Genomic DNA, 27,831 nt, shown 5'->3' with positions numbered 1-27,831 from the left:
AATTACTTGTGTGTATGGAAGACAAAGCAGGCTTTGTGCTCCCATCGGTGTGTGTCTCTCCATCAGTGACCAACCCCCTCCTGATTCCCCTCTAATTGGTTGAGAACAGAACTTGAACAGCGCTTGAGGGGTCTTAACACAGCATTTTGGAACTTGGATCTTAAGCACTCCCTGATGCATACTTACAGTATGAACTTGAATTCCTCCCAGAAGCATCAGAACATTAAGTTTCGTTCTGTAATTACACCTTTTTTATGCTGTCTTGCGCAGATGAACAACCTCATCATTAAAAGCCCTTTCATAAGAGTTTGGGTTCGAATCAACCCTGCGAATCAAATCCTGCAAGTAGGCAGCATTTCCTTCACTTTGGCTTAAATGTAAATGTGTAATTAGGCTTCTTTGATATACTGCTGGATTGTAGAGGTTGGTAATACAAGGCTATAATTCTCTGCATCTCGTGTTGTTGCTAAAAAGTAGACTGGACCACAGTAACTGTAATTTTGTGCAATACTTTTACTGTGATTTTCTGATATTTTGACAGAGTTTGAAAATAATGAGCAAATTTCCATTGTTGGTCAGGTTATTGCTTTAAATCTAAATTTTAGACTTCTAACATCTTATTTGTTGATTGATTGACGAGTCCTTTATAAATCAATAAAAGATTTTGTCTTTGCACTGTTGCGTCAAAGGAAAACAATTAATATAGGCAAAACTACTGAGAGAGCTCAAGGCGCTGCAACTTCAGAAAACACATGCAAATAGAAAAAGCACCAGCAAATCAAGAAAACATCATCAATTTGACAGCAGGTGCTGCAATATGCAGTGTGACTGCACATCCATTGGTTCGTGCAGTGATTTAAAATCGAACCAATGGCTCGTCAGCGGTGCTGCACGAGCCTATGGCGCAAAGCCCGCCAGAAGGGGCGGGTCCATCTGGCTATGTAAGCGGGCGCGTCGCCATAGGAAATCCGGCCAATTCGACTGAAGCGACGACCTGAGTTGTGCAGCTGAATGGCATGGCACGAATGGCAGTACTCGTTCCCTCGGTGTAGTTTCAAAATCCTTAAAACGTTTATTATAAGCAACATTTGGATAGTTTAAAGGTGGGGTATGTAATTTTTCAAAAATGCTTTAGAAAACCGAGTCGGGGCCGAGTACCAAAACAAACTTGTAGCCAATCAGCAGTAAGGGGTGTGTCTATGTAGCAGACTTCAAGTGGTAACCTCCGGACACCATGGAAACACGACCACACAACAAATGGGATGATGGACATGGAATTTAGTCACCTTAAACAGAGTAGTGAGGCAAGATTAGTACAGACATCACAAGGCCTACTCCTCTGCTTCCCCGTCCGCATACACCATGCATCTGAGCGCGAACGCTTAAAGAGTAGCGATACATAGCATTTAACGTGTAAATGTCGGCGCTGAATCTCCTCACATAACAGGATAGCACACATAGGAAACATAAATGGAAAATGCTTAACATAATTGTAAAGGCATAACAATTGTAAAGGTTAACATACAATTATGCTGTAAATTCAGAGAGGCACATATAATGTACTGTAATCTCTTAACTGCATCAAAATGTTATTGTTGAACCACTGTGTGTATAATAAAGTTACTTTTTTCCCACACAAACAGTCTCATGCATGAAGCACACCACAAGGCAATTAATATGAAGATAGTTCTAATATATACTGGGGTACACGATTATCAAATTAAATTCACAAATTACATAGTAAACAGTCAAATTAATAATCACAAATTGAAACAACATACCTTAAACGGAGTAGTGAGGCAAGATTAGTACACAGACATCACAAGGCCTACTCTCTCATTCCTGCATTGAAAGATGCACGTGAAAATGAGGCGCTAACTTTAGCACCGTTAAAAGAACCACTTTCAAAGAAAATAAGCTAATCACACTGATACACATTATGAAATAAACTCTTAACAGTGTTTTAACATCATAATCATAGTGATTACATTACAAAAAACAATAAATGCAAGACAAATATGAGAGAGAAAAACTACCTCTGCTTCCCCCTCCGCATACACTATGCGTCTGAGTGCGAACGCTTAAAGGAGAAGCGATATATTTTCCTTTGGTGTCCTACTAATTAAGGCCCCACATACAACAATTAATAGGAACGACCGGAACCATTGAAAATAGAGCATTGAAATAGAACGTTGTGAAAACACAAACTTGATTGTCTCATGATATGGAGAGAGCGTTCAGTGAACAGCCGACAAAGCGACCATTGAAAATGATTCGAAATTTGTGTCAGCACGTCATAAATAGAACGCGGCAACAGTTTTCTGTCGGAAATTTGTCGCGCCGCGCAGCATCCAGTGTAGACAGCATCACTGATTATAATGACTTCTACAGTATTGTGTCCGCTCGCGTCCGGTGTAGACATGGTGAAACATTGGTTTTACTTTGTTTCACAAAACTAATAGTTGCCTGGGATGCATACATATGTGTGGGGCAGAGCTATCAAGGCGTGTAGGGGCGTGTTTATTTTGGTGATTTCAAATATCAACTACTGATGGGAAGTTCGGATCATTTCACTGACTCGGACCTTTGAGTCTTGTACAGCAAAATGAACGAATCTTTTTTCCAGTCATTTCGTTCATTTTAGCAAAATATAATTAAAATGTTACATGCTCCCTAACACATATACTACTTATGCAAATGTTGATCACACTACAAACAATACAAAACTATAATGGTATAAGAAACAGAAAAAAAATGAATTCATTGTTAACCTGGGTCTTTAAAGCCTCTTTCACACAGAGATTCCGGAAAATACACGGGTAATGTGTTCCGGGAATCATCCCGGGATTGTTTGATTTTGGTTCATTCACACTGCCAGAGACTTTCCAGAATCTGTGCGTGCGTTCACACACAACCCGTAAAGATCCCGTAAAGACACGTGACACTTCATGTGACGTGTATAATGAGCCGCGCACCATTTCACTAAACTGGCGAACGATTTCAGCTTCAGCGCAGATAGTGAGGAGCTCCAATCGCTGCTTCATTCCAGTTTACACATTTTTCGTTGTGTGAATGTTGATCTGCCTTCAGATACCCAGTAAAAGAGTCGCATGATAACGTGCGTCATCAGCCTTTACGGCATTGGTTCTGGCTTTTGTTCACACAGTGCTCCTTCCGGGACTGAACCTAGCAATGTTACTAGGTCCCCAACCCGGGATCGATCCCGGAATCAATTCCGGGACGTGTTTGCGTTCACACAGAAGGCACTCCGGCAATTTTCCGGGACCAACGTGCAGTGTGAAAGGGGCTTTAGTCTATGATTAGCTCACCTCACCTCTTATCTGACAAGTCTTCGGGTTTGAATCGTTCGTTCATCACGTTACAACCCCATAAACTTAACCAATGCAGTCAATGGTTTTGCGTAAAATTTTCTTGCCATAAAAGTTACGGCACAATAAATGACTTTTTTCATCACTGCCACCACCAGGCCAAACTGCGCATTGCACCCCTAAATGTTTGGCGCAATACAATTTCATATTTAAAGGCAAGCCCAAGCTTGTTGACAGGGGGCACGACGTGGTGATAAAGGCACTTTTGTGTTGTTTTTCTGATATTTAAAAATCTTTTTATAGTATATTCCAGACGAATAAAGCGGGGCTACATTTCTAAACCTGCTGCATGCTCACAATATGCTGTACTTCTAAAGAGGGTAAGCCCTAAGCAGACAGCCAATCACAATCGGTCTCAGTGCTTGCATCATTAAATATTCATAAGCTTTGTTAAGGCAGGGGAAAAGATGAAAATGTGTCGATAAACAGCACTTTACTAATTTTATTTTATATATTTATTTTTTGTATTACACTTCATAAGACTTAAAAAACAGAGTGGATTTACGCGAGGGCGTGACAGACTGAAATGGTATAACTTTTTTAAGAGTTTTATTGTATTTTAAATAATATTTCTGCATATTATATGCATATTTCGACCAGGGGCAGATTTAGTGAACTGGGGGCCCCAGGCAAATATAGGAATGGGTATGGGGCCCTATAGATTTGCACACATTTACCTAGATCAAGCTTGAGGTTCCTTTTTTTTGTCGTGATGCCTGCTGCATAGTTGAGTCCAATGTTTCTACATTTTTCATGTACATGTTATAATGGGATTCTTTCATTTACATTTACATTTATTCATTTAGCAGACACTTTTATTATTTCATGTTGTAGACCACAAAATAACAATTGATTTACCGTTGAAATATAAGTTTTAACAAAAACTAAATAAATTATATTTAACCTCACAATTGAACCTTTAAAACATTTTTTTTAAGAAAAGGGATGAGCCAGAAGTATAAATTATTATGTTATTTAAAACGGGTTTATTTGGGTGGATTTTCGCATTGGTCTGAACAAAAACTGCAGACTGGATTATTGAAAATGCAGATTAATTTTCTACCATAGGTGCTTTTGGAATGTCAGAAATAGAGCAGTTTCCCCGGTAACGGCTGTAAACAAAGCAGTGCTCAGTTCATAAATTATATTTTATCAGGTAAAATGAAAATGCCATTGAAATTTTCCTGAAGACATTCGGTTCCCTTTAGAGGTTCATTTATATAAAAACTTGAATTAGCAAGAATGAGAAAAGTGTGAAAAAAATATAACCTATATTGATGAGAAATGTCCACTGATGAGTTGCCAGCATACGCCTACATTTAATTTTAGTCATTTTAACTTAGGGCTGTCAATTGATTAAAATATTTAATCGTGTTTAATCGCATTATTGTCATGAGTTAATTCGCAAATTATCGGAATTTAATCGCACGTTTTTATCTGTTCTAAATGTACCTTAAATTAATACTTTTCAAGTTTTTAATACTCTAATCAACATGGACATGGACAAATATGGATGCTTTATGCAATATATGTTTATTATTAGTGAAACACACTTTAAAAAAACAAACAAACAAAAAAACATAGTTAACATAGAGCATGAAGACATGTTTCAAAGGCCATAGATGTTTTTCAAAGAACTTGTTCATGTCTATTAGACACATGAAAAAAGAACATAGAAATACCAGGTTCCCATCACGTCTCTTTCTTTGCACTGAGCAATTTATTTACACAAACCTGTTTACATTTTCGCAGGACAGGGCAGCTCACTTCTGAACATGCAAAATGTACATTTATTATTTATTATTACTTTTGTTTGACCCTCATACAGCTAAATTCTCTGTTTTCATTGGTATATTTGTCTTTTTCTGTTGTTAGACAACGGGATGAATATGAAATACAACCCATTAAGACTACATAACCACCTCTCCCTTCCAAGATGTTAATCTGCACAAAAATCCTGATTTATTTATAAATTTATAATCGAGCCGTCGTCTGATAAAATCAAATAGGCTACACATAAGATAAAGACAACAGCTGTGCTGTGATTTCGGCTATATTTGCATGTAAAATTAGAGAAGCAACATATCTGTGTTTTAACTGAAAGCGCAGTTCCTTTCAGCCGCGCGCTGAACAGAGCAGACTCAGGGAGAGAGGTGTGTGCGCGCTGGGAAAGAGAGACCTCGCGCTCGTGCGGCAGTCAGCTTCAGATGCATTATATTTATATTTGCTACATGTAGGATACACAAGAAGCAGGTTCAACTCGGACAAGCAGATGGCTGTCCTGCTTCTCGTATATGAAAAGCATTTTAGGGGGCCCTTAGCTTTTGGGGGCCCAAGGCAGTCGCCTACCTTTGCCTAATGGGTAAGTCCGCCCCTGATTTCGACGTTAATTCAGGTTTTACAAATGTACAGTGAAATTCCGAAACCTGTAGGCCTAATACAAATCAAGCTACTTAAGATAAAGTACGAATTACAACAAGATAACGTTTTTTCCCATTATTAAAAAATGATTTTGGATGAATAATTTCAAGCGTAGAAATCGTTTGTGACTCCACCTATCTTCACAGATAGCAGCCAAATGAGAGAGAGAGAGAGAGAGAGAGAGAGAGAGAGGTACACAAAGGCGCAGGGGTAGCTGTTTCACCTGAACCTCACGAATGCATGAAGCTCGAACCTTGAACACCAACAGCCATTACTTAAAATTAAAAGATCAAATCGTAACAGAGGGACCCACCATTTGTTACTGTGTGGCTATATCTGGGCAATATTGTTCAATAACAACCTCTCAAGTTTCAGTAAAAGACATTGGAAAGTCGTGACTGAGAAAACCGAAGCGTGATCCGTGGAGATTTAGTTAGAGTTTATTAAACCTCTCACGATGGCAGGTGTGTGGACTGAATTCCTGCGCTCTCTCAAAACCCCGAGACTGAGGAGAAAGCAGCGAACTGGCCATTAAGTGGACATAGGTGGGCTGAAGAGGGTGTTTGTAGTGCACGTCGCTTTTAATGAGAAAGCATTCATCATTTCGAGTGAATTCCACTGTGCACAGGTAAGATCTTCCTCCTCCTCCTCCTCTTCGTCACCCCCTGCGCTTCATCAGGTCTTTGTTTCAGCACCAAGGACAGATCCAAACACATCAAACACCTGCACCTGTGAGGACATCATGAATGGAAGCTGATTTCTCACTAACTTCAAAGCAAAATCAACTTTGCATCCTTGAAACAAGTTTTGAATTTCTGCCAAATCGATTCTTCAGGTAAGCATGCATGCATTTTTATTTACGCGCCTCAGTTCCCATATCCTATTTGCGTACACTTTGGTTCATTTTTAAATCATTTGCATGTCAGATTGGTTGTGTTTACCACCAATGGGGAAGTACTTATTATAGTAGGGAACGATTTATTACATGCAACAAACAAGTCAGAGTGCCAGAAAATTGCCTTATCGCGCGCGTGCACGGATGCTTTGGCATTTCTTGAGCACAAACCTGTCGTGTGATAGAATACAAACAGGACAGGCTTGCGTTAGGATTTCAGTGAGATGTTGCTCCTTTGTTGACTATAAATGCACTTGATATTAGAGCACAAAAGAAATGTGATCGACAATCTGACACACTCAACTCTCTGATCAACTTATATTGCCTCCGATAGACACATTAAAGAAACACAGGATCAGTACATTATGAGAAATAAAGAAACACGGTGTGCATTATGCAAACAGTCACTGTTTTTAATCTTTTGACATATTTTGGCTTTAAGATAGCATATTTAGTAATGAAATAATCGTTATTTAATTTTTAAGTTACTGGATTAATGCAAATTTGTTGAGGAAAACCAGGTTTCAGACAGATGTTGGACACATTTGGAAGTTAAAACCATCCACCACAAACATTTTCAAGCTTTTCAGACTTGTTGGTTCCTTAAGGTGCTTAGACTGCTGTAATGAAATTCATGTCAAGCTAATATTCAAACAGTTTATGAAGACAGTCAAATCATTATAGCCACATTAAAAAACAACAAAGCAATCGCAGTGACACAGTTTGATAAATTCTCTAATGTTTATTCTGTTGACACCAGATGAAGCCAGAGAGAAATAACATTTCACGAGTCTTCATGAATAAGTATATTCATAAACATACGAAAAGCACAAGCCTTGCCTTCGAACACCTTTCACAATCTGTGAAATGTGAACCATTTTTCTGTCGAGGAGGAAACTTCTTGCACAACTTAACACCCTTGTTCTGTTTATCCGCTGACACTTTGAATCTGAATAGTGTAAAGCATCCATAGCAACCTATCGAGCAGAGCTGATTGGACGTGCTGAGATAAACATCTCAGTTAATTTACTCCATGTCTGTGAATGCTTTCGTCCTTGGCAACCTTACCGAGCCATTCAACTGGTCTGGCTGCGCTCCAGAAGTTATTAATGAAACCAAAGTGGGTCCTATAAAAAGGAAATTGGTCTTTAATTGTATGTGAGAGTGTGTGGGAATAATATTATAGAAATGTAATATTTTTACACTGATATATTTCACAGATATTAAATCACTTCATTTAAACTTATCAGCAGTCAAGCAGTCGAGACTGGTAAAATCCCATCTGGTCTCTCAGTCTACACATAAATGCTGCCAACACTAGAATCAAGGGAACTCATTCTCCCACAAGCTTGGGCATTTGTCTATGGATTTTATAGCCAAAATAACCTGGGGTTAGAGACTGGATCCGTGTGGTGCGCTCCTCAATCAGATTACACCGCAAAAAAACACAATGAAATTAAGCCCATTAATCATAATTATTACGCTGTAACCTGACGGAAAAGGTTTATTCTCCCATCAGATGTGAGCATTAATTTAAATAATTTTATTGCATGTCATTAAGAAAAATGTATGCTCTAGTAAGGGTTTATATACTGATGTGATCATTAATTTTATTATGTTAAACTAAGTTGATATCATCATCAGATTTGAGTTATGAATCAGATTTCTTGGACTTGATTACAGTCTGCAAATTTTTCGAAACCATATGCTGCTTAATTTCACTATACCTAAAATCAAATCAAAGCAGCATTATTTGTTTCATGTAGCCATCACTTTGTGTTCCGGTCATTTTGACCTGCAGAAGATTTCCTTTTTTCCTGAAAAGTCCAATTTTATTGCATTTTATAGGTTACACAAGGCAAAAACTTCCCCAAAAGTGTTTAATAATTTTTAGGGGGGGTTCTTTTCTCCATCTTTTCAAAATTGACCTACAAAAATATAAAAATCATGCATAAACTTCTTCTTGTGCTATATTATTGGATTCAGTCTTTTCATGAACTTGTTTTCTTTTAATTGGCACCAGTTACATATTACTTTATGGATCTGATTGGTCATAGGCCTCATTGATCATATGCACATCAATCTTTGAGAAAACAAAATTCTCCACAAATCATGTGTTATATTTAAAAACTGAGGTGCATTAATTCCGATAAATGATGTATCGTCAGTTCCAAAAAGAAATACATAAATGTGCTAATTGAAAGAATAAAATATTGAATCCCTGATTTGGTAATCATGTGAGATTTACAAGCAAGCCATTTTTAAAAGGTTGGTCATTTTTGACCATGAACAAGCATTTAGTTAAAGGATTTTCAGCACAACACAAGAGTTAGGCTAAATCATTTTGATCGCTTGTCATTTTGCTCATGCTTTCCTTTTATAGTGAACTGATTGCAGCGCTGTGCCCCTGGAGCAACCTTGGTTGAAGTGCCTTATTCAAGAGCACAGTAATGATGGCTCCTCTCCATAACTCTTCAGTTAACGGTTTTCCCCGAAGTGTCAAACATGAAACATTGACATTAAAACCTATAGCATACGTTAACATTTACACCTGGGGACATTGTGTGGCCTTAAACTTGTGTGAATGTTTATTATTCAAGTGTGACTGCTATTATTTTACTGATGTACTAATGACCTCAGTTCATTACCATGGACCGGTTCATTACCTTGACACTTTTCTCTTGTCCAGCGAACAGAGGGTGCCCGTTGCTTCCATCTGTTCCAGAGAAGAGGGAAAGCCGTGATTAGTTTTTAATGTCATTTAAATGTTTTTGTGGTTTTGGTCAACTGCTGTTGGTGAAATTTAGAAACATGAGAACTCTAATTATAAGCCCTAATGTATTGTTTGGGGACTGAGAGACACCAGCACCTTTTTAATAGCTGAAGGATAATTCATCACTGCTCTCAGAAAAAAAGGCACAAAGCTGTCACTTGGGTGGTGCCCTATGGCACAAATACTAAAATGTATATCTTTGTGCCTTATTTAACCCTAAATGGTTTGTATTACTACATTAAATGTACATATTAGTACTTTAAAAGTACAAATGTGTACCGTCCCAGTGACAGTTTTGTATCCAAATTTACTTTATGAAAAATTAGAGCATAATTTCTCTTTCATTTAAAACAAACAGACCAAGATTTTGTCACAAATCAACTAGTTACTGAGTCACAGCTTATTATAGGCTAAAACTGCAGCCCTACCATTCAGTTTCTATGCTTGTATATTTATTGTTCCATTTATATATATATAGTCTTTGTAAAAAATAACAGAATCACACAAATCAATTTTGAAATATTTAGACATGCCCCACATAACAAGGGTGCAAATATTGCAAACCTCACTGAAAATGAATAGGAAAAAACTTGACATCCCGAGATTGACAATAAAAAATTTGAAAGTTAAGCATCTTTTCATTGATCTTTTGTTTAAAATTTATTTGCAAAAATAAATAAATAAATAAAGCATTTCAAGCCCTCTTTTGTACCTTAATACATGTCAGCAATCAGTATAATAATAAATATGTAGAAAATGTTAGAAGATAACACCTAAAAAGATACTTCAGTTATTCTGATCCAATCTCACATTTTCTTGTAAAAGCAACTTTGGCAATTGTATCTTTTATTTATTATTATTTATTATTTTATTTATTTTTTGACACACTTGGGAAGATTGAGGATTCAAACAATGCAATGTTATCCGGTCCCGGCATTACAAATAATTAACTCTATTGACTTCCTCTGATCCCTCAATTTAATTCTCCTATGATAACAGATCTTGTATTAATTAGAACATGTATACATCTTTATCACAGTGCATTGCCACCCCAACCCACCCACTTTTTCTTGTTTCCATGGTAACAGAAGTTAAGGAAGAGAAACCTAATAAACAAGATGTTGCCTCATTACGCCAGCAGGAAGGGTACAAGAGGGGAAACACCAGGAACATATGTGCTTTATCTTAAATTAAATCACGTATGGCATTTTTGAAAAGCTAGTGGTGTCCAGAGGCTCAGGGGAAGTTCTCCCTTACATTTAAATGATCATATTAGTCATCATATCTAAGGCAATAAAACGGTCAATGTTCAGTTTATATATACTGCATTATTTATAACTGTTTTGCTATGCAGTTTATAGCTACTTTATATCTAGCACTTAGAAGAGGGTAACTCACAAATGAATCATAATCAATGCGAAACTTGAAAAAATGTAAAAGAAACATATGTTAGATTTTATAATTAGGGGCTGGCTAAGACAAGCATCAGTATTACTATTGCTCACAATTTTTCGAAACCCTTAACCCTAATTTGGCATGTAACTCATCATGCACCATATGTGCTACAGACGTAAACCATACCTCAAATAGTGCCGCTTGTTGAAGAGAGATGTTCTGTTAGTCTTCAAAGCAATCTGATTCAATTTTTTAAAACATGAAATAAGCCCATAGACTTACATTGAATCTGAGTCATATCTACTCCAGGACTTGTGAGCAGCTAATCAGAACTGGGCTGTGATGGTGGGTTGTGTATTTCCTGAGAAAATATATTAATACACACACACAACATAAAATTCACCATACAGGATTGTAGTGATATAATTAATGCCAAACAAACAAAGAGAAAGTAGAAAAGGCTCTTAAAAAACATATGCCATCTGAAAATGCATACTGTAACACATAATAATCTTTGCAACGGTGAAGTAGACATGTAAAGGAGATAGTCTGGCATCTCTAAACAGAGATGAAATCTCTATCAGTCTGTGTGAAATATAGTTGCGAAAGACTTTCCTATCAGCTGAAATTATTTATCATTTCATCTTTTCATCCTCTTCCCTCAGGTTGTAATTTTTCATAACCTAAAAGATGATATCCATCACCTTTGACACCATGAGAAAATTACATAGTCACTGGGAGTTATTGATGTATCTGAATTAATGAAGCTAGAAAACAGAGCCTCACCTCTGAAATGTTGAGTTCAATCAGGATGAATTACTATCTAGACATGCCCGCCTCCTCACTGCCACCACAAAACCTTATGCAAATTCCATTTCTTATGTAATATGTGACTCTGTGCATTGTATGCTTCTGTTATCCGATGTATTAATCATAAAAAAAAATTAAAATTTTTCATTTTCAGAGTTGTTTATTTTGCATTATGTCAATGAGAAAAGTCACTGAGTGAATGATATTCGTATCTATTTTTCAGGTGCAGAAGATTCCGAGATGCATTCACAGTCGATGGCGGACTTAGTAAATATCTCAACCATCTAAACCACGCAGGGTAGTTATAAGAGCTCTTCACCTCTCATAAACCCTGTCATGGCTGGTGTTACACCCGTATTCCTGTTCCTGTTAATTCCTCTGGCCCAAACGAGCCCCAGGTACACCCCGCCTCTGGCCGTTTCCAAGCGGGAGATCATCATGGATGGAGACCTGGTGATTGGAGGCCTGTTCCCCGTGCACGAGAAGGGCGAAGGGACGGAGGATTGTGGTAAGATAAATGAAGAGCGTGGGATCCAGAGGCTGGAGGCCATGTTGCTGGCACTGGACGAAATTAATCAGGACAACCGCATCCTGCCCGGCTTGAAGCTGGGAGCCCATATACTGGACACCTGCTCTAAAGACACGTATGCACTAGAGCAGTCGCTGGAGTTCGTGAGGGCTTCTCTCACAAAGGTGCATCAGCCAGGCTTCATCTGTCCAGACGGGTCAAATCCTGTGCCGGACGAACTCCCTCTGGCCATCTCTGGAGTGATTGGAGGATCATATAGTGATGTTTCTATACAGGTAAGGTAGACCGTACAGCAATCTAAACACTATGCCTAAAACGATTCAAAAAATAGCTTGAAATAAAATTAACATTAACTGAAATAAAGATATAAATAAAGAAACAAATAAATTAAATGCATGATTTTATGCAGTGCTATTTCAGTATCATATACTATTGTATAGTTTTTGTTAATATTTTAAATTAGATTTTATTTTTATATTTTTTGTTTTGATTTTAAGTTAATGTTAATTTTTTTTAAATAAATATATTAATTAAATTTCAATTTATTTAGTTCTAATTATTTTACTTAAACTAAAGAAAAATGTTGCCTTGCCGAGTTTTCATTTTTAGGTATGCCTTTAACTAAAAACTAAAACTTTTTAAAAGATTATTTAAAAAAAGGAATCACCAATTTAAATAACGCTGAAAAAAAGTGAATATTAGATGAAAACTTCAACTTTAAAATAATTAAATTATAAAATTATTCAATATATTTAAATGACTATAAAACAAACAAAAAAAATTAAATAACTATATATTTATCTATTATTTATTTGTAAATATTTAAAGTTGGTAACACTACAATAAGGTCTCAATTGGTAACATCAGTTAATGCATTAACTAACATTAACAATAAACAATTAATTTATTTAGTTTTATTTAAAGAAATTATATTTTGTTCAATGAAGTCTGTTTTAGAGCAATTGTATTGTATTTTCATGACAATTAAAGGAACACTCCCCTAGAGATAAACAGTAGAGTTTTACCGTTTTTGAATCCATTCAGCCGATCTCCGGGTCTGGCGGTAGCACTTTTAGCTTAGCTTAGCATTGATCATTGAATCGGATTAGACCATTAGCATTTGGTCATCAAAAATGACTAAAGAGTTTCGATAATTTTCCTATTTAAAACTTGACTCTTCTGTAGTTACATCGTGTACTAAGACCGACGGAAAATGAAAAGTTGTGATTTTCTAGGCTGATATGGCTTGGAACTATACTCTCATTCCTGCGTTGATATGACGCAGCGCCTGAAAGCAGTCCCCAGCTATATTATAACTAGTTGCCTAGCTGGGGACTACTTTCAGGCGCTGCGTCATATCCCTGTGCCTGCTGCACCCATGCAGGAAAATTATAGAAATAACAGGAAAATTATAGAATCTCTTTGGTCATTTTTGAGCGAGATGCTAATGGTCTAATCCGATTCAATAATCTATATATATATATATTATTTAAACTGTAAAGTACTTGGCTCATGAATATTAATTAGGTGAATTAACAATCCCTCAGTAGTTAAAAGGCAGGTAAGTGAGCACAAGCAATGGTAGATTACTGCTTTTGTATATGTTCAATGCACTACCAAAGCAAACAAAGACTTCTGATTGGGCTTAAAATCATTGTTTTATGCAGCTGACTGCAATTTTGTTTTTACACAGTGGCACAACTCTTACAATATAACTTGAGGTCATTCACTGACCTCTAAAAAAGTGGTTGCTACGCCCCTGCAAAATATGTTGTGTTTATTTGCCTGAGTAAGCTCAGTTTCCCAACTTCTCAAATGTTTATTTGCATTCTCACACATGAAATACGACCAGAAAGAGTTATGATCGCAGTAAGCGTAACATAAAAAGGAAGTGCTTCTGACCACATCTCTTTTAGATACATTACACTCAACTCCTCCCAATCAAACCCAAGCAACATATACATCCGCCCATAGCTCTGTCAGCACAATAGCTTCCTCAGTCTGTGCACACTGACCTCCTCCTGAGTGAAGCGCCCAGAGACTGGGAATCTACAGCTTGTTAATTACGGTTCTCTGCCTTTAGGCAGTGATTAGCATGAGATGACTGAGTGCTAATTGCCCTACGCTCATGCTTTATACGGTAGGAATTTTGGCTTCATTGTTACATCAGTTGTGCTGGAATTTACGTTGCTAACTGCGGTAAACATATCAAAGCCCAGCTTCACACTAGTAAGAGGGATGCAAAATGTTGGGGTCATAATGTGAAATATACATTTTCCTTGATAATAGAGTTCTAGATAAAAGAGTTCAATATATTGACATAATATAAAACATACTGAGTTGTCAGAACAATTGTCAGAACTTAAAAATAACATTCCCTGTCAGCATTGTAAAGTAAGTAAAGTAAGTAAGTAAGCATTGTCATTTTTAAAGAGACAGTTCGCTCAAAAATAAAAATTCTGTCATCATTTAATCTCCTTTATGTTGATCCAAACCTGTTTGAAAAGATTTTGAAGAATGTTGGTAACCAAATCTTGATGGTCGTCACTGACTTTAGTATGGAAAAATTACTACGGAAGTCAATAACTACCATCAACTGCTATCAGCATTGCTTAAAAAAATCTGCTTTTGTGTTTAGGTTTGGAACAAGTAAATGATTACATAATTTTCATTTTAGGTTAACTATCCCTTTAACTAAAAACTAATGCTTTTTCAAGATTATTAAAAACTAAATAAAAAATTGAAACAATGCTGAAATTTGCTGAAATGTATACCCCCCCCCCCCCCTTTCCCCTGTATTTTTACCAGTTGTTAAAGAAAAATCACTCAATTATGATATTTATGTCAGAACATAAATTCTGTGCATTCTTGCAATGCCATGAGCAATTCAGCGTTGCCATAATGTCATTTCCTGTGACCCCTAAAGTGGTTAAACACATGGCAATATTGACAAGTGATTGTCACAGAAAAACTAGGACAAAATAACCTTTTGTCGTCAACATAAGCACAACAAATACAGCAAGAAATTGATGCAATTATGCACAAAATATATTGTGCAGAGAAATACTAGATTTTCACTCGTGTAGGAAGGATGTCACAGCCCTTCCAAGAGTGCTGGCCAACAGGGCCCTGACAAGGCCTGCCAAAACCCATGCCACCAGTCCAGCACTGGGGTAAAAGAGCTTCGAGGGGTCTTCAGGCAGCCTGGAGCTTGTTCAGCCCAGTGGCAAATGAGAGGAGCTCTTGGCAGGGAATCCAAACAAGCATGACACGACTGAACATGAATATAAAGGAGATAACACGCGGTAGCACATGTCTTCACTGGTTTTCTCACACCTGTTTTTCACCCATTGCCACCTGGATTGTGAGATGGAATCAGGGCTCACATATTACCATTCATCGGTTGATGGTACAAAGCTTAATGTGTGTGTGGGTAATGGTGGAGGGAGGCAGAGCTATATCGAGTGCTGGAGTGGGTGGTGGTGATGAGATTGGCAGACTATCCTGCTTATTTTGTGAGTGACAGGTCCCTAGAGAAGGAATAAACAAAATCGTCATGGCTTCACAACTCACAACACACGTCATTCTCGATAGCTTAATTATCTCGTGGTTAAATTCGCATTCATAATTTTTTTTAAGGAAATTTCAGATGTCAAGCTCCAAAATGACAGAAAAAAAAGCATCATAAAAGTGTCACAAAAGTAGTCTATATGGCTCATGCACCATATTCATAAGTCATATGATTTTTAGTGATGGAAGAAACAAAGCATTTCAAAACTTCATCAATGTACATCTGCTGGTCAAAAACTCAAAATGAAACCCAAACATGCATAAAAAACACTTTTGACAAACCTGAAAGTGTTGAAACAGATCATTTGTTAAATGCAATCTACAAATCATCAAATACAATTACATATTTCTGTATAATATGGGTTTTTGTGTGTTTTAAGAGAGAGTTAAATACTACTTTTCCTTTAATTGCACAAATATGTCATTAAAAATGTCTGCAAACTTCAGGTAAAAATCAGGTATCTTGAGTTCACTGAAATCTCCACTAGTATCAAAGATTAAAATTTCAAGCTTATGACATATGAAGCCACGTGTCCTAAAATCATATGATGCTGGCAGTTTGATTCGCACTCTGAACCATAGGTTCAAAAGAACCTCACTACTTCTCACTAATGATTAGTGTGAGGTAGAGACTTTAGATTATTTACTGAAAATGTCCCAAGCACTTCATGAGAGATGGGGCCATATCTGAATTGTGGTCTTATTTGAATTTCTTTAAGTTAAATGGCTGATCCAGTTCACAAAACTAGTCTAAATGATTCATTCACAACAATACCGATCAGGTTCTCGAGTTCGACTCACTGACTCAAACAGCTCACTGGATTGGCAGATCATCAGGGAGTAACGTCTTAAATTCTGATCACACAGCGCTATCATATGACTTCAGGAATGACTTGTTAAATACCACATCAGTTAAATGAGCCACTTATGAGTCTTTTTTGAAGATTGAAAGATCCAGGCTCCATTGTTGTAAATACATGGTCGTTAGAAAGTAAAGTTCAGAACGACATGGGTGCATAAATGATTTTTCATGACTAAACTTACAATCTGAACTGAATGTTTTCACGTCAGATCACACTAATTAAAAAGGCAAAAAACAGTTTGTTGAGATTTTTGTGCATGTGAGACATTTGGAGGGTTTGGCACATATTGAGTTATGCATTTGATAATGCCAACCAATCAATAGTCATCATGCTCCTTTCATCTCCGGCACATTTTCTCTCCCCCACAAGGTGACGGAATATATTATCATATTTCTCCAGCACAAAAAGGGTGTGTGTGAGCATAGAATTATAAATAATAATGACATGCATAAAAATATGTGACAGAATGGTATCCTTTGTGGAATTAGCAATGTGGAGCAAGTATTGTTAGATGATTTTATGCTTGCGAGTCTCTGTTTGTTAGTGTTTCTATGTTAAAAACACATTGTGCTGTCTTCAGAGTAGGTGTGTGCGTGTCTCAAGGTCACTCATATGGAGATCTCCGCTGTGGTCTAAGACACTGAAAATGTTAATAGGTTGTAACTGCATGTGGTGTTCTTGGGATGCCAAAACAACAGACAAATACCGCTTATAATTAATGCCATATAAATGCCAACTCATTTGGATTCCCACATAATTAATGACAATTAGAATTATATTATAATTAGCACTCACTGAAACAAACCAATTTCAGACCACATTGCATACCGTGTTTATTTGTTTGTCATATTTAGTCATTTGCAGTTCTCTAGCTCTTACCGTAGAGTGAAGACGCCGCTCGGCTGTGTAGCACTTGGTGAAGAAGTGTCCTGGGAAAAAGCAGATGGTGTTGTTGTGTTTGTAGGAGGCTGGGAAAGCTTGAAAAGGGGTTTTGCAGTCACAGAGCATCACTTGACCCTGTTTAGCCTTTCATTTGGGTGTGCAGCTCACATTCAGGACAGGGTCAGGCACTTATTCATTCTTTTTCCAGCCGCAGCTTTGTTTTTGACCAGAAACTGTTATACATAAAAAATAATAAAATAAAATTATTAAAATATGTTACATTTCTTATTTCCAGAAGTTTCAAAAATGTTTTCAGGATTCCCTCTTTATGAACAAAGAATTTATATTTTCCTTACTATTATTATTTTTCACTGACAAATGTCAATTTTTCAGCAGTTTCTTAAAATATTTAACCCTTGACATAACTAGAAAAAAAAAAGAAAAATGTGCATGACTTTTTAACTTTTATTTGTCTCCTTGAATTTTCCCTCATATGGTTTTCCATGACAGTGAGAAGTCTGATTCTTATAGGGGGGGAAAGTATTTTTGCAGGATCAAAGTAAAATAAGAAATATTATGTCAGTTAACATCTTAATTTTTAGATGATTCAGCTTCTTTTAAAGTTTTTTTTCTTTCTTATTTTAATAAACTCTTTTAGGTCATCTTACAGCCCCCTAGTGGGTCCCAGCTCTCTGATTGAGAGCCACTGTGCTATGGGGAAAAAATGCTGTAGGGTTTACTCTGAAACTGTTTTCACTCAGAAATTGCTAATTTTCACACATAATTACAAATAAGACACAGCAAGTTACACATTGAATTAAATATGAAATTTTGAAGCAGAAAGACTGAAATGGTAATTCTTTTAAATCATACTCCAATAATCTTTTTACATGGCTGCTGACTGTTTGCTAAGGCATTGTTAGATGGTTCTCGACATTCTGGTTTGTAGATATGACTTGGGATCCCTCCTTTTAGATTTACTCAGACTGAAACTGAACTTTCATAATGCACTTTCAGTAGCAATGACAATGTCACATACTGCTGCTTTTTGGGATCTCTCTGGAGCCTTAACTTTATGCCATTATGATTTGCAGCAAAACCTACCCAGCAGTTCCCGCATACAATGGGAAATGCAGCAAGGTCTATAGCTCCATGTTTCACTGTCTGGGTAGGGCAGCGGCATTCACATTAGACTCAACTCAGGTGGTCCCTGTCAAATGCTTCAGCGGTGTTCTGGCAGTTTCTACTTCCTGAAAAAAAAATTATCAGCTCTAATGTCTGTCAGTTGAGAGCTAAACCCAACAACTACAACCCAATTATTTTTTTGACTGATATTTAATCATGCTTTCCACTTTATTAGCACAAAACAGTCATGTCAGTCAAATCTTGCTCCTCAGATTTTTGTTCTCAGAACAAGAGAACAATTGTATGGATCTGTAATTGCTGTAGGTCAACAGTCTCATTTGGGTCTATGTTTATTTCTCCTTAGGGATTTTAGAGGAAACATCTTAGTTACTTAAAACAATATAACTCAAAATCTTTTGAGTTATTAAAGATCAACCTATGAGCAATAAAAGTTTCCTCTGTATAATAATGGAAAAATAAGAGCATAAATAATCTTTCAGCCACATACACATTTTCTTGTGTGTGGTTCTTAAAGGCAGCTACAAATACCTTGACTAGATACATCTAAGGAACTGACATTTAAAAGCTTAAATCTAAATTGTTGAATTAATGTGAGTGAAAAGTAAATAGCTGATAATAACTATGCTGAAAGCTTCTTCAAACATCTGAAACACCTACATGTTGATGTGAATTCAGACACGAATTTCAGTCATTACACATAAGCCCCTGGAGTCTGTGCTATCATCATAATTGGCAGAGTGAGAAGCTTCTCAGACTAATCATTAGAAATCAGTCATTGACTGCAAGAAAGCAGAAGAAAATGCAAATTAGAAAATATGTCCTGTCATCCTCTTGTGATAATACCTTGTTAATTAACAATACAATACAAATAAAAAGATTTCATAATCTTCTTCAAACAAGATTCTCTTGCGTTCTCAAGTAAAAACAGACCATTTTCTCTTTCATGTGACAAAAGTTTAAGTAAAATGACAAATAGCATCCATTTCAGATTTTGAAGGTGTGTCATGGCCTGAGGAAAACTTGCACCATGCCTAACATTATCATTTAGTCCGCTAGCACAGTTATCTTGGTAACTACGATAGGAAGATAGTAAGATAGGAAAACAGGGCAGGGGTAAAGAAAAAAAACCCAAAAATGAAGAACTGAAAAGAATGTTATGGGACATCTTGCATTTATCAAAGGGCATCTGTGGGTCATTCACTCATTGGGAAAATTGGGTTTGTAATTTATCGTATGAACTATGTGGCTGAATGGTGAAAACAGACTTATTTCTGAGACAAAAAGGAGCAAATTCAGAAAACAGTTGCACCACTTCTGCTTTTTATTTTAGTTTAAAAACCTGCAACCTGCAGTCCCTCATGCTAAATGAAATATTATTGATTTAACTTTTAACGTTCATTCTATGTAAATTAGGCTCATTATAGATTACCCTACATCCAGAAACCCAGTGCTATTTGTCTGGGGCAATTAAAGGGATAGTTCACCCAAAAACGAAAATTCTGTCGTTCCAAACCCATAAGACCCTAGTTCATCTTCGAAACACAAATTAAGATATTTTTGGTGAAATCTGAGTGTTGAATTGAGTAAAGTCATTAATTTTTTATTTCTTTGTGCACAAAAAGTATTCTCGTAGCTTCATAACATTATGGTTGAACCACTGATGTCACATGGACTATTTTAATGATGTCCTTTCTACGTTTCTGTGCCTTGATCGTGGTAGTTCCCTTGCTGTCTATGGAGGGTCAGAATGCTCTCGGATTTCATAAAAAATGTCAATTTGTGTTTCTGATGATGAACGAAGGTCTTACAGGTTTGGAACAACATGAGGGTGAGTAATTAATGGCAGCATTTTCATTCTTGGGTGAACTATCCCTTTAACATTGCACTACTGACAAACACAGAGAGCTGGCAATGAAGAGAAATAAAAAAAAGATTAAATTTTCTACAAATTACATTGTTAATAGATGCTTAAAAAATAGATATATGCATAATTAATTTAATGAAACAACTGCCAAAGCTAAATTTGTTAAAATCTCAGTTCATGCAAAAAAAAAATCTCAGGCATGCAAAATGTGGTAAAATGATTGGTTAAAATTGCATTATACAAAAGTATTACTGCTTAATGATGTATATATATATTTTTTTTATTCTTTGCAGGTGGCAAACCTTCTTAGACTCTTCCAGATTCCACAGATAAGCTATGCTTCCACGAGTGCCAAGCTCAGTGACAAATCCCGTTATGATTATTTTGCCCGAACTGTCCCACCAGACTTTTATCAAGCTAAAGCCATTGCTGAAATCCTACGGTACTTCAACTGGACTTACGTTTCCACTGTAGCCTCAGAGGGAGACTACGGTGAGACAGGTATTGATGCGTTTCATCAAGAAGCCAGAGTACGCCAAATCTGCATCGCAACTTCAGTAAAAGTCAGCCGTTCAGTAAACGGAGGAAATTACGAAAATGTTATTCGCTCACTCCAGCAAAAAGCCAATGCCAAAGTGGTGATCCTCTTCACCCGAAGTGAAGATGCAAGGGAACTGCTCACTGCTGCAGCTAGGATGAATGCTACCTTCATTTGGGTGGCCAGTGATGGCTGGGGAGCACAGGAAAGCGTAGTCCATGGCAGCGAGAAGGCTGCTAACGGTGCTTTCACCATTGAGCTTGCCTCATACTCCATCAGGGAGTTTGAGGACTATTTTACCAAGCTAACACCGGAGCTGAACACGCGGAACCCATGGTTTAGGGAATTCTGGGAGCACAGGTTCGGCTGCCGTCTACATGAACATGGCTGTGCCAGTAATAACCTGAGGGATGGGTCATTTAAGCCAGAATCAAAGATCATGTTTGTGGTGAATGCAGTCTATGCAATGGCCTATGCCCTACACAACATGCGGCAAGCTGTGTGCTCCAATACCACAAAGGTTTGCGATGCCATGAAGCCAGGCAATGGGAAGAGATTCTACCGGGAGTTTATTCTCAAGACAAAATTTGATGGTGAGTAGAATTGACGACCAATTGAGATAATTTCTTGCTATAGGACATACCTTCCCAACTGAAGAAGCTCTTGAATTATCCACCTAAAATTAGATCGAACAAATTATAGTCTCAATGCACTGAAACTTCATTTGCCACTCATGTTGTTGTCTCCCACTGAAAGTATCAGATATTATTACATTTACAGACATGAAACATTCTTTATCAAATTATCAGAGCTCTAGTTGGTTTCTAACAGAATGCAATCTCAAAGAGGATAATCAGTTTGTCAGACCTTGGACAATATACTGATTTACTGAATGTTATAACAGATTGCATCTTTTAGTTGAAAAATAAATTTGAGAGATTAGCTAACATTACATCAATCACGTTAGCTTCTGACTTGAGATAAATTGCACAATCACTATAGAACAATTAATGCCGCACACACTATAGCTTCCAGCCGCAACATAATGTCTTTAAATGTTTTTCAGCCCCTTTCAGGCCCGCTGACACTGAGAATGTGGTCCGGTTCACCTCATTAGGTGACAGCCTGGGTCGCTACAACATCTTTCACTACCGCCAAGAGGAAAACAAGTTTGTCTACCGGAAGGTTGGCTACTGGGCACAAAGCTTAGTGCTCAATACCAGTCTGGTGCCTTGGTCTGGTGCAGTAGTTCCCACATCCCAGTGCAGTGATCCATGTCAACCCAATGAAGCTAAAAGCATGCAGCCTGGGGACGTGTGTTGTTGGATTTGCATCCCATGCCAACCCCACCAATATCTCCTAGATGAGTTTACCTGTATGGACTGTGGATTTGGAGAATGGCCCCTTGCTAACCTGACGGGGTGCTATGAGCTTCCAGAGGAGTATATCCACTGGTCAGATGCATGGGCAGTGGGACCTGTCACTATCGCCTGTCTGGGGATGCTGTGCACGCTTGCCGTGGCTGGGGTTTTCTTGCGAAACAATGACACTCCGGTGGTAAAAGCTAGTGGTCGAGAACTTTCGTACATCCTGCTGTTAGGTGTGCTCCTGTGCTATGCCATGACCTTCATTTACATTGCCAAACCTTCAGCGTTTGTGTGCACCCTGCGACGTCTTGGCCTTGGCACCTCCTTTGCTGTTTGCTACTCAGCCTTGCTGACGAAGACCAACAGGATTGCTCGGATCTTTGGAGGGGCAAGGGACAGTGCCCGACGACCACGCTTTATCAGCCCTGCCTCTCAAGTAGCAATTTGTGCCGCACTGATCTCCAACCAACTGTTGGTTGCTCTTATCTGGCTGCTGGTTGAGGCACCGGGGGTGAGGAAAGAGGTGGGTCCAGATCGGAGAGATGTGGTGACTCTGAAATGCAACAGCCCGGACTCTAGCATGCTGGTGTCCCTCACCTACAACTGCATCCTCATCATTCTCTGCACCTTCTATGCCTTCAAGACCAGGAAGTGTCCAGAGAATTTCAACGAGGCCAAGTTCATTGGCTTCACCATGTACACCACCTGCATCATCTGGCTGGCCTTTCAGCCCATCTTCTATGTCACTGCCAGTGACTACAGAGTAAGTAGAAGACATAGGTTGAAACAAGTTTGAAGGTAAATGCTAATCTATTGTAGTGATATACATTTCAGTGGTTTCCAACCCCACTCCTGGACCCAATATTTGCAGTTTCCTCTAAAGAACTGATACGTTAAATTAGGTTTGTTGATTAGGCTAGGGGTGTCCAATCCTGCTCCAAGAAGGCTACCTTCTTGCAAAATTTAACGCTAATTTACCCTGACACATCTGTTTAGAACAGCATTTCCCAATCCCAATCCTCGCGGATCCCCGTTCTGCATATTTCATATGCATCTCTTATCACGTACGACATTTGTTCTATTCGACCATTAAGTGCCCTGCGAAGTGGATATCACCGGATATTCCACCATGATTCCAGTTCGAAATGAGTGTATAGGATCCATTCAAAGGGCGAGGACTGGGTTTGAGGACTCGCTAGTTTAGTTTCTGGTAATCCTAAAGACCTTGATTAGCTACTTCAGGTGTTTAATTAGGGTTGGAACTGAACTTTGTAAGAAGTAGCCTTCCAGGAATAGGATTGGACACCACTGGATTAATAAGACATTATGGCAGAGTTTTTCAGTTCTGCTTCTGGAGGTCCATGGTCTTGCAGAATTTAGTTCCAACCTTGATCAAACACGTCTTCCTGTAATTTACAAATAACTCTAAAAACCTTAATTAGCTTGTTGAGTTGTGTTTGATTAGGGATGGAACAAAACTCTGCAGGATAGTGGACCTCAAAGAGCAGATCTGAGCAGTCTCTACATTAGGGAGACTGTGCAGTGTTGGGGGTATTCCAGGACAAGGAATGGGAAACACTGAGCCATTTTACATAGACACACTTCTAAAAGGCACACAAGGTCAATGTATGTCAAATATTTTTCCTGTTTGTATGCAGTTACTACCTACAAAATAGACCAGACTTTATGCCAGTAGATAAATGTCTGGCTACATGAGGCTGTCTTTACTTATGCTAGAGATACAAATCTCCGCACCCTGATCTAAATGTATACCTACAGTTTTCTTGAAAATGAAAAGAATGAGAATGAAAAGTCGTAATAAGAATAGGTTTATCAGACTATGCAGTGAACACACAGCTACCAAACGGCAAAAAAACCTTGATCGTGTTTAAGGAGATAACAATAATGCTAATTACAAAAAGCAGCCAATTAGGGGTTGTTCTATGATTTTACTTACTCAGAAAACAGAAACATTCGACAGACATTTTAAAACATATTTTTTTAAGATTCTGTTTTCTCATATAACTCAAGAGTCAGTTCAGTCTTGAAGTTTTTTGCAAGTCATGACACCAAACATGAGATTACTTTTAGAGCTGGCCTCTGGCTCTTTTAACCAGACAAACTCACTATGCCAGCTCAAACACAGCACAGTGATGTGAATGTCTAGTTGATATAGAAACACTATCTGAGGGATGAGGGCTGCCTGTCGCATGTTATCAGGAGACACTCATTGCTTTGGGGCAAGAGATGTCAGAGCTCAGTGAGTGACACAGTAAACACGGTCATCAAGAATGCCCCCTGGCTGAGAGTGGCAATCCCTGCACTCCAACAGCAAACAATTTTATTCACAACCACACTATGCACAGAGAGTTATATCCAAATCAGTTTGGTGCTATTAACAACAGTGCTGCTGGAGTGAGGAGAAATGGGTCCTAGAAGTTGTATCAGGAAAAGATTTAAAAGATTTATTTCACCACCTTTGAAATGTAACGGGTGACTTTTTGGCTTGGGATGTTCTTTGCCCTGCTTCTGAAGACCCACTGTCCTGCAAAATTTCCAACCTGCTTCAACACACCAGCCTGTGCTTTTCAACTGATCCTGATGACTTTGATTAGCTAGTTCAGATCTGTTTTATTAGGGGAAAGGGAAGTGGTGTGTGGCCAAGTGGTGACCCAAATGCTCTGCATTTAACCCATCCAAGTGTACACACAGTAGTGAACATACACCCAGAGCAGTGGGCAGCCATTGCTGCGGCGCCCGGGGAGCAGTTGGGGATTGGTGCCTTGCTCAAGGGTCTCACCTCAGTCGTGGTATTGAGGGTGGAGAGAGTGTTGGTTATTCACTCCCCCCACCTACAATCCCCGCCGGACCTGAGACTCGAACCCACGACCTTCAGGTTACAAGTTCAACTCTCTATCCATTAGGCCACGACTGCCCAGGGTTAGAGATTTGCAGGACTTTGTAGGACGGTGGGTCTCCAACAGCAGGGTTGAAGGTCTCTGGAGCAGTGGTTCTCAATCCTGTTCCTTGGGAGCCCCACTCTGCACATTTTGTCTCCCTTATCTGGCATACTTAGATAAGGGAGTACATGGAGCTCTCTTTTAATGATCTGATGATCTGAATCAGGTGTGTTAAGGGAGACATGCAAAATGTGCAGAATGAGGGTCTCCAGGTCCAGGATTGAGAACAACTGCTCTGGAGTAAACAAAGGAAAAACAACTGACCCTTTGCAGGGAGCTTGACTGACAGGCAATCTGACCAATCAAAATGCCGCATCTGCCATTTTTGTCCGACAAACTAATCAGACAGGAGAGTAGATGAACTTTGGTGGATTTAAACTTGAAAAATGGTGTATATTGACATCTTTCGGCAATTTTATTTGAAATAAAATTCTGATGTTCACTCATGTTTATTTTGTGCTTAAAGTAAAAATAAAAAGATGATCGGTTCACATGTCACTTGAACTGAGGTGCCACAGTGATCTGTCATGACACAGAGCCACAAAATGGTATTTATTGTTTGAATTTCTTTAAAAAAAAAAAGATCAAATTTGAAAGCTAAGACTGTGTTTCACACCAAAAGTAACCTGCTTTGTCTCATCTGTCGGCATGTTGTTCGTTTTCCTCCTTGCATGTATTTTAAATGTATTTTTCACCGCATGAGAGCGGCATGGCTTGCCGGACATTAACGAAGGGGGTGGGTTTTTGCAAAGGGTCAATTGCCGAGTCTAATTTGAAGGCTGTGCCCTCCGAAGGTCACATTTGTTGGCCGCATACATCACTGAGGCTGTCAAGTAGCCATTACATTTCAAAGTGAGAAATAAATTACAATAATTTACACCTCACAAGGAATAAGAGTCAATTTAATGATGGTTATTTTTCTGAAATGAGACGCCCTTAATGATGTATATACTGACAAATGTGACCTCCAGAGGGCGCAGCCTTCAAAATGAGACGGCTTATGGAAGCCTGTTTTTGCCTTTTAAAGGATATTCTGACTTTACTGCTTTTAATTGCATTTTTGGATTTCCCAGTTGTGACTTTATATCTCATAACTGCTACTTTGTTTCTTATAATAGTAACTTTATATCTCACATTCTCACAAATGAGTTTCACTAAAGTATCACAGATGCGACAATTTCTCACCAGGATCTCATTATTGGAATTTAAATCTCACAAAGATGACTTTATAACACTGATACAGATATATCATATATACAACCATACACAGACAACAAAAATATTATATTTGGTATTACCAAATGTTATTTGGACATAATACTATGGTAATACCACATGTCTCTTGGTATTTCTCTCTTGGATGCACAGTAAACAGTGGTAAAAATGAATACAGAATGCCGTTCAATCAAAAACAGGCTTCATTTTGTTTATGCAAAAATGTTAATGTGTTAATTTAAGCTGGTTTTCTTGAGATTGACATTACTGAATACTTGGGCAACTCTGTTCAAACCTTTAAAAGACACACTTATTTGAACATGTTTAAAACCTTTTCACCCTGATACAGGTGCAGACCACTACCATATGCATCTCTGTCAGTCTGAGCGGCTCTGTGGTTCTCGGCTGCCTCTTTGCTCCCAAAATCCACATTATCCTTTTCCAGCCTCAGAAGAATGTGACAACTCTGAGGGCCAAAGACAACCGATTCTCCACAGCAGTTACCGCACCGAGCTCCACCTACTCACAAGGTAGCCACATTCACTCCTAAAACTTGAACCAAGGTTTACTGGTCATTTCCTTTATTTGCCTTTTTCAGATCAACAATTTAATACCAAACAATTTCCACAGCTTCGGCCTCTACTATAGTGCCAACCGTGTGTAACGGGCGAGAGGTGGTGGACTCTACGACATCATCGTTGTGAAGATGAATTTAATCTCATCAAAATCAGGAGTTGAATGCAATTTCTTAGACTTTTCCTCACTCTAATTGAGTACTTGCAGTCAAACGCAGTTCATCTCCTGATCTGAAATCTAAAAAAAAAAAAAAAAAAAAAAAGTGTCCCAAAAGATCCTGCGGTCAAGGACCAAGCATGTTTTTGTCTTTCAGTTACACAATAAAGCTATTCTTTATGATCAAGAGCTTGGGAAGAACAAGGACCATTGTAAATGTGATAGTCTAGTAGATTTAAAGCCACTTGACACAAAAATGGAAGCTGTATTGAGAAAACATGATGTTGAATCTAGACTTGGCATTATGTGTCCCTGATTTATGTACACTACAGAAGATATTGACTAGTCTTAAGTAATGTTAACAGTAGACTTTGAGTTCTCAGTCTTTATAACTGCATTTGAGTGGGGAAAGGAATGATATTCGAATGTTTAAGTCTCGTGATTTACTGCAAACACAGGACCTTCGGCACCAATGAGACTTG

General features: G+C 38.1%; 1 protein-coding gene across 1 annotated transcript; it reads left to right on the top strand.

Moving 5' to 3' along the window:
- Window positions 1-6,031: 6,031 nt before the first annotated feature.
- On the top strand, window positions 6,032-27,432 carry LOC306857261 (metabotropic glutamate receptor 2-like). The gene is made up of 6 exons (XM_079397111.1): window positions 6,032-6,645; window positions 11,907-12,487; window positions 20,831-21,668; window positions 22,142-23,205; window positions 26,967-27,147; window positions 27,248-27,432. The coding sequence occupies exons 2-6, from the start codon at window positions 12,020-12,022 to the stop codon at window positions 27,319-27,321; spliced, it is 2,625 nt and encodes an 874-aa protein (XP_079253237.1). The 5' UTR covers window positions 6,032-6,645; window positions 11,907-12,019; the 3' UTR covers window positions 27,322-27,432.
- Window positions 27,433-27,831: the final 399 nt, after the last annotated feature.

This window comes from Barbus barbus, assembly GCF_936440315.1.
Source record: "Barbus barbus genome assembly, chromosome: 37".
In the NCBI taxonomy this organism is placed as follows: Eukaryota; Metazoa; Chordata; class Actinopteri; order Cypriniformes; family Cyprinidae; genus Barbus; species Barbus barbus.
Note: the sequence above shows the minus strand (reverse complement) of the source record. Positions and strands in the feature narration are given on the sequence as shown.

What these genes read in the sequence shown, in the direction of transcription:
- LOC306857261 (XM_079397111.1), top strand. Translation starts at nt 12,020, where the DNA reads ATGGCTGGTGTTACACCCGTATTCCTGTTCCTGTTAATTCCTCTGGCC. An exon ending in TCACTGCCAGTGACTACAGA is followed by an intron (nt 23,206 to 26,966) that starts GTAAGTAGAAGA and finishes ACCCTGATACAG; the next exon opens with GTGCAGACCACTACCATATG. An exon ending in GAGCTCCACCTACTCACAAG is followed by an intron (nt 27,148 to 27,247) that starts GTAGCCACATTC and finishes CAATTTCCACAG; the next exon opens with CTTCGGCCTCTACTATAGTG.